The sequence below is a fragment of the Rhagoletis pomonella genome, unplaced genomic scaffold, assembly GCF_013731165.1.
Source record: "Rhagoletis pomonella isolate Grant_MI unplaced genomic scaffold, Rhpom_1.0 Rhpom_scaffold_00002, whole genome shotgun sequence".
Taxonomy (NCBI): domain Eukaryota; kingdom Metazoa; phylum Arthropoda; class Insecta; order Diptera; family Tephritidae; genus Rhagoletis; species Rhagoletis pomonella.
In genome coordinates this window covers 47,155,202-47,163,439 of record NW_023458556.1, presented here as the reverse complement: position 1 = coordinate 47,163,439, position 8,238 = coordinate 47,155,202, and the positions used below count along the sequence as shown (strand labels likewise).

At 31.5% G+C, this 8,238-nt stretch overlaps 1 protein-coding gene across 1 annotated transcript in view; it reads left to right on the top strand.

The window, feature by feature from the left end:
• The window catches only part of LOC118733734 (chitin deacetylase 1), a 62,136-nt gene extending 54,580 nt beyond the window's left edge, over nucleotides 1-7,556 (top strand). Inside the window, exon 5 of the mRNA XM_036463267.1 lies at nucleotides 6,668-7,556. Within this exon, the coding sequence (XP_036319160.1) occupies nucleotides 6,668-7,016 (349 nt within the window). The 3' untranslated portion in view covers nucleotides 7,017-7,556. The remainder of the gene's footprint in view (nucleotides 1-6,667) is intronic.
• The last annotated feature ends 682 nt before the right edge of the window (nucleotides 7,557-8,238 follow it).

The following is an 8,238-nucleotide window of genomic DNA, read 5'->3' as shown; positions in this document are numbered from 1 at the left end:
AAAAACCATCCAAACCCCAAAAGGCTTTAATTCCACCTCATTAGAATTTTCTTTTACGGTGAGTTAAAGTTTACAAATTTTGGTCACAAATTCAAATATTTCACATATCATTATAAACATAACATTTTTGAAGTGAAAGTTTTTTAGCGGCGTGTGGTTGGTTGGGAGTAAATTGGTAAATTCAATGGAAATTGCACACGTAAGTTGCAGACGGAAATGGTTGGGACGGAAACAAGGGCTTCTTAAATGTACGCATACGGTATTAATTTCACAAAACCGTGCTAATAAAAGGTTAAGAATAACAGTTATATAAAGACTAGTACAAGAATGAAAGTAAAGGTGAGTAAGTACATAGGTAAAGAAAATGATAAAGCAAAGGTAAAAATAAAAATAAAACAAAAACCAAAATAAAGATTCGTAAAGATAAAGGCAAAAATGAGGATCAAGGTTAATTAAAACACTTTACTTATACAAGGACAAAGGTGAAGAGGAATATGTAGATGAAGAAAATATAGGTAAAAACAAAAATAAATATTAAGAAAAAGATTAGGATGAGGATAACGATAACGATAACGATAAAAGTAAAGATGAAGATAGAGGAAAAAATATTAAAATAAACGTAATTATAAAGAAAAGGATATACATAGATAGAGACACAGATACTCAATCTGGGAACTATTTCGGGATTTTAGAAGTTTTCGGTATTCTCAGGATGAAATCAGGATTTTCAAGACTATTTCGGAATTCTCGGGACCATTTCGAGATTTTCGAGAAAATTCTGGAACTTTTGGTATATTTATCGATATACCCTGCAGGGAGCGACGTTAAACTAACTTTAGTCTGTTTACGCGAACACTACTGTGCCAACTATTAACTGTATATTTTGTTCGAAAAAAGAAAGTGGGGCGATGGCAACAAAAAAATCGGACCCGGATACCACTGCATTGCATGTCAAATAACTTTTAACTAACTACTTTTGGACATAAAATATCAATAAAAAAACATTGTATTATTTTTTTACATTTTTATTTATTTAATTTTTATTCAACATTGCATATTTGTTTATTTGTTTACATATTTCGCAGTAGGTGGTCTTATATTCAAATTCCATCAGAAATAACAACGCAATGATAATATACAATTTTGAACTTCATTTTATTTTTCCTGAATAAGAAAAGGTATTTGTGAAGTGCAGAAAAAGATGGTATAAAAACAATTTTTGTGTGAGGATTTTTAAAATTAAACTTGTAAAGAAAACAAACTCCAGCTTGCGTCTGCATGACTCCTGTAGGACTTTTCAAATCACTTAAAGTTCGTTTTCTCGTAGCTAATTAAAGGTATTTATCGAAATCCCGCCAAAACACTAACTAAAGGTTGGTTATTTTTAACAATTGATAATTTTTCATCGCAGGGTAGCTATCGATATTGCTTTCCATATTGTTTTCGACATAATAATAGATTTTGTTATACATATATTTATAAATATTTTTATCGATATAAGAATCGATTTTGTTATCGATGTAACAATCGATTTTGTTATCGAAAACTTTCTCGATTTTGTTATCGATATGTATATAGATTTTTTTATCGATGTTTTTATCGATTTCGCTATCAACATTTTTTATCGAATTTGTTATCGATATTTTTATCGAATTTACGGTATATCATCGTATGACAACATCATATGATATGACATCATTTGGCATGACATGAAATCCTATCACATCACTTCACATTATATCACATGAAATCACATCAAATTGTATCGCATTAGCTGACATCACATCACATAACATTTTATCACGTCATCGCACCTCACATCTAGGCGAATATGTAGATGAATAAAAAGATAAAAGCAAAGATATAAAAGATAAAAAACAAAGATGAAGACTAAGGTGAATTTAAACATTTTACTTTTATAAGAAAAATGAAGTATAAAGATAAAGGAAAAGAAAACAACGGAACAACGTAAATGCAATTAGAACGTAAAGGATAGAGGTAGGAGTAAAGATAGAAAAAAGATAAAATATATTTTTAAGCTTATAACATTATATTAACTAGCCTGTCGTTTTATTCACAATTTTGAACCAAGGAAATGCATATGTATGTAGACTAAATACATATGTAACGTAGGTTTCACTTTTTCAGTGTGGCCCGCTTGCCTTTTTTTCTTAAGAAATTCTTTACTTCAGAGACTTGTAGTAATTTTTTCATTGAGAATTTTAACTCCTTAACTCCAACCGTTATGAATCCTTTTAGCCTTATTTTGAGGTAGTTTCGGTGCTGGATATAGAATTTTGAAGTGTATTTTAAAAATGCTAAAATCAGTTTAGCAAACAAGTAAAATCAAATACATATTTTAGTATGAATATCAAACGAGGAGGGTTAAAAGGTCTTTATTTTGAAATGATTTTCAAAGAGGGTTACCATATGTTTATGAATACAGAGTCAATTTAATTAAGAAATTAAATGAAATATTTAAATGTGGGTATCAAACGAGAGAACTTCAAAAAAAGCTTTATTTCCAAAATAATTTCAGTGAGGGTTGCCAATTGTTTAGAAGTTTATGGCAATTTAGTTAATAAATTAAATTCAATAGTTAATATGGGTATCAAACAAGAGAGGTTTAGAAAGCTTTATTTCAAAATCAATTTAATTGATAAATTGCGTGCAATATTTTATTATGGGTGTCAAATTAGAGCGGCAGAAGCATGCTTTATTTATAAAATGCTTTGGAAGGGAAAGGTCTAAGTAAGCTTTATTTATCAAGAGGCTTACCACCACTCCAAAAACTCCAGTTCAGTTTAATGAGAGTTTAAATGAAACATTGCATTACGGGTGTCAAACGAATTAAGTTAATGATAGCTCTTTTTAAACAAATATTTTCGAAGAGGGCTATAACCTATTTTAAAGGCCCAATTTAATTTGATCGCTTAATTAATTGAAACATTTCATATATGTATGCATCTTACATATTTACACAAAATTCTTTTGAAAGTATTTTATAGAAGAGTTGCCAATTTCAAAAATATATGTATGTAAATAAATTTTTTTACTTTTTTGTTATGTCCCGAGATTTAATCTGTATCCCAAAATACCGGTTTCTATTGGAGCGCCATCATTTGTATAGTGTGATTCAATACCGGAGAAGTTCACTATAGGGCCATTGTTTCATGCGCTGTGTGGCAATTGGCACCTTATTTTTTGAAACCACATATTGCCAATCCCAGTCATTTAATTCAGGCCATAAAAGTTGGTGATAACGTCCGTTCACCGTACCTCCGTGACCAGCACCATTTTCGAAGAAGTGCGGTCCGTTTACTCAGCCAGCCTCAACAGCACATTAAACAATGGACTCGTTGTAGGTGCATAGTATTTTTCTAGTAGTGCGCTCAGTTTTGCTTGTTAGGGATCTGTTTAGGTGAAAATGTGCCTCATCGATCATGATCATTTTTTTTTTTTGATCGGCATCAACGTTTGGGTCACTTAAACGCTAAGTTTCCCAAAGCCTGGAGTACAAAGTGCCCGAAAACAAAAACACATTCAAGTTAATGTCAATGTTAAGTTTATTCCATCTATGCAAAGTATGTGTGTACACAGCTCTCGTTGCAAAATACTTAAAACGTCCTTCGCATTTGCTTACAGTTAACGGAAAAGTAAACAATACTAAACCAAAGTATACCAGCTTTCATACTCAACTTCAGTCAGAATAAACACCAGCAACAAGAAAATCACAAAACGTCTCGGTTAGCACTTTTGCTAGCTCTAACTATTTAACCACCATTTAACCCAAAGAATTTTCCAATCAACATAGAAAACCTTATTAAACATAGTAACAAATATTGGGCGTTAAGCGGCCTCCGGTATGTTTTGCTTCATTAATCCTTTTCTGTATTTTTCATGTTTTCCCACCCTCCGCAGAACTTTACACTTTTTTCTTATCTTGGCTGAAAATATTCTTCTGCCAATAGCATGATGGAGCGAAAATACGGGAAAATAAAATGCGGAAGTGCTACCCATGCATACTTTTACAAACATACTTACTTATGTATGTATGTGTTTACACATTTTCAATTTCCCCCTTCAAAGTCAGTGTTAAAACTCATCAGCTCCTATGCAGCAGCCATTTTGATGACGGTTAATTTAGTGATGGCAAAGGGCAGGCGAGGAAGAAAGCTTGACCTAGCAGTTAGATATACTATGTACATACATACATATATACATTTTGTTTAAAACTTTTGGAATTTTTAATTAGTGCCAATAATAGCAGCAGCGTAGCAGGAAAGTGGGAAACGCAGCCGTAGGATGTGAAATCGATATTTTATAGTCGGACGTTGCGTATGAGCAACATTTACCGGGCTGGCGTTGGAGAGTATCAATAGAAGCGGAGCTTTTTTGTTTTTTTTTTTTGTTAGGTTTGTCTAACTGCATTAGGTTTTGGATTTCTTGTGTTTTTTGAGGTAGCTTTTGCTTGTTTTGTTTGTTATTAAGTCAAAGTTTGATTTAAATTGAATTTTTCGAAGTTTGTTGTTTGACACCTGTAAGTTGGTCTTCTACACTTAGCACTTCGCGTCATTTCAATAGCTTTAGGTATGTATGTTGCAGAGCTCTTGATCTTTCTAAATGGTTTTGGCAATACTGTTGTCTTCTCTTTGGTAATGCGGGAACCATTACGATGCGGGTATGTTTACTTTAAAAATACTAATAAATATATTTACTTTACGGATACATATATTGCTGCGAATTCAAATATTTTTAAGAATAGGAATACGGTAAATGTAACGGTTATGGTTACGTTATAGTTATGGTTAAGGATGTACCTACGGCTCTAGATAAATAATGATGATACATAGTATACATAGCTTTCCAATAAAAAGTAAAACCTGTACATACATATATAAAAGAGAAGTTGTATAACTAGATCTCAAGAGGGTCACCATCTGTTTAAAAAGTTAAATTTAATTAAATTAATAGGATTGATCAAATATCGCAGTAGGGGTAAAAATGGCAAAGGGCTTAAGAGAGCTAATTTTAAAAAATATTTTTTGAATAGGGCTGCCACCTGCTTAATATTTTAAATTCAATTAACTTCATTACGGAAAAGAAATATTACAATAGGGGTTTCTACCGAAAGAGATTTAAGATGACTGTCCAAAATATTATAAAGAAGGTTGCCACCTTCTAAAATAATTAAATTCGAATAATACTATATATCTATCTATTTATCAAATACCGCAGTAGGGGTAAAAATGGCAAAGGGCTTAAAAGAGATAATTTTAAAAAATATTTTTTTAATAGGGTTGCCACCTGCTTAATATATTAAATTCAATTAACTTCATTACACAAAAGAAATACTACAATAGGGGTCTCAACCGAAAGAGATTTAAGATCACTGTCAAAAATATTATAAAGAAGGTTGCCACATGCTAAAATAATTAAATTCGAAAAATTATATATATTCATATCTAAAGTAAATTCGCTTAAATTTGAAATCGTAAAAAAAATTAAATTCATTTAAGGTAAATTAATCACTTCAATACAAGTATCAATCGAATAAAATTTAAATTTAAAATGCTGCACTTTTGAACTACATGTTGGAGGGTTGCCAACTGTCTAATAAATTAATTCCAACTTGAATTAAGGGAACTAGGAATTAAGGAATGAAGTAAGTATGTATCACAAGATGGGTATCACATGGAATAAGTTAAAGAAAGTTGCAGACTGAAACCATTTTAAAGAGGGTTTTCAACTGTTTAAAAAGTTTAGTTCAATTATTGTAATCAGTAAAGGAATTATTATTTTATGGTTATCAATCGATATAGTTTTGAGTAGGCTATTTTCTAAACTACATTTAGGAGGGTTGCCACTTGGTTAAAAGTCAAATTCAAATTGAAATAGGAAAATTAGATTTCTTTGAACATTTAAAGTGTTTAGAGGTTTGAAAGGGTTGCCACCTATTTAAAAATCAAATTCAATGCAAATTATTTAATATGTTAAATGAATTATTACAATATGGATATCAATCAAAATGTTTTTGAAAAGTCTTTATTTTCCAAACTATGTGTACGAAAGTTGCCAACTGTTTTAAAAGTAAAAATCTCCATATGTTGCGTTTTATTGAAATAAATTACTTTTTATGTAACATGCAGAAATTTCATACACTCGGCGAAGCGGGTGAGAGAAAACTAATGTTTTTAATATAATTTCCTCAGCTCCATTATAGGCATGTATTTATGTATCTTTTCGTAACGGAAATGATTTTGTTTGCAGCACTTTTTCCACAAAACGCCTGAAGTATTTAGCCACGAACGAATTCTACACATATATGTATGTACACGAATACCAAAAGTTCGCTCAGCAATTGTAGCAATAAATTACTATTTGTGTAGTGTTACTATTTTGCCCTTTTCTTTGTTATATTTTAAAGAACCGCAAATACTTATTTGTTTATATACTTGTATCATATTTGTTGTTGTTTTTTTTTTACATGGTATTCACTTTCTTTCATGGTATTTCACTTTTTTTTCTTTACTTGATCATCAACATTATTGGTTATTCTAACTTCTATTTACCACAAAACTTTTTATCATACACACATACATGCATATTTACCCAACTATTCTCCAATTTACAACTTCCCGTCATTTTTCTTTCACTCTCACTGCAGACCCGATGTCTATATTCTAACCATCACCCAAATGCTGCAATACATGACCGACCCAAAGGAGTTGCGTGACATCAACACCATCGAATCATGGAAGTGCGACAAAAGCGTTGCTGTTGCACCAAAGCCATGCAACATTTGGAATACCTGTGCGCTGCCCTTCAAGATACCCGAACAGAATGTAACGGACACACGCTACATGGAGACTTGCCGCGAATGTCCCAATGTCTATCCATGGTTGGGTGATGCCGGTGGTACTGGCATTTCAGGACGTGACAATTACATTTTCTCTGGGCCAGCGAGCGCTGGCGATGGCGAGGGTGATGATGCTGGCAGTGATGATGAGAATTAGAGCGCAATGGAGGATAGTAGCAGCAGTGCAGTACGTATGTATGTATGTAGGTGGTTGAAAAGGTGCGCTAAGCTAGTGTAAGCTGTAATCAACCTAAAAAGTTTTAAGGGTCAGGTGACAAGTGTCAACTGACAGCTGCTGTTAACTGTCAATTGCCAACTACATACATACATACATGAGTGTGAAGTGTTTTGTGTTTACCTTTGTAGTTTTGTGTTTGGTTTTGTTATCTTCTATAGGTATTTTTTAATTTGTTAAATTTTCCATCATTTATTAAATGTGCCAATTAGTGTTTACAAAACAATTTTACTGTTATCCCTGCTTTAATGTCTCTTCTTGAACGTACTTTTATCAAAATTGTTTTTAATTTAATTTTGTTTCTCAAAATACTCAGCCTTTTGCCTTGTTTTAGTTTATAAGCCATGAAATCGTGTCAATCGTAGACATTAAGCAAATATAAGCAAAATAAATTTCTGTTTTAAATAAGAAACTGACTATGAATGAAAACAGGTGATGTTTATTTACTACAAAAGCTATGCTGTATTTTTACTGTAAGTATGTTTGTAGATAATTGCATTTTCTTCCAGGTTTCCTGTTTGAATCATAGGGAAAATTTAGGGTCTACAAAAAATATAAAAATTCACCCGATTTTTTTATATTTTTTAATTATAATTATTTGTTTATAAAAATGTAGTATATTCTTTGACAAAAACCATATAAACACAACATGTGCAACATTTAAATAAAATCAAAAAAAAACTTTCGTAAAAATGTTGAGCTTTTTAATTCGATTTTTAAGAAATATTGCTAGTATGCAGTTGTACGATCCATTACTGTTATAAAGTGAAAGTTTCAAGCATCTACAAAATATCGTTGATTTTTGAAATTTTTTTTTTTTTGATGAAGGTGTTGCTCATTTTGTCCATATATATACTTTTGTATGGACGCAAATGACTGACATCCTCAACCAAATCAACGGTAAGTCCCAGCAACTTTAAACTTGCACTTTGGTGTACTAGAATTGAATGGGCTACCAAACTGCATACTCAGTTTTTTTATTTCATAAAAAATCTCCACCAACTCATCATAATTATTTTTTTTTTACTGTGAGTCAAAATCTCTACTTTTTGTTCGAAAATCCATTTATAAAATATGCCATTTTAAGTTTAACACAACTTCGATCAAAAATATTGCCTTAGCAGATCTAAAATGGAACATTCAA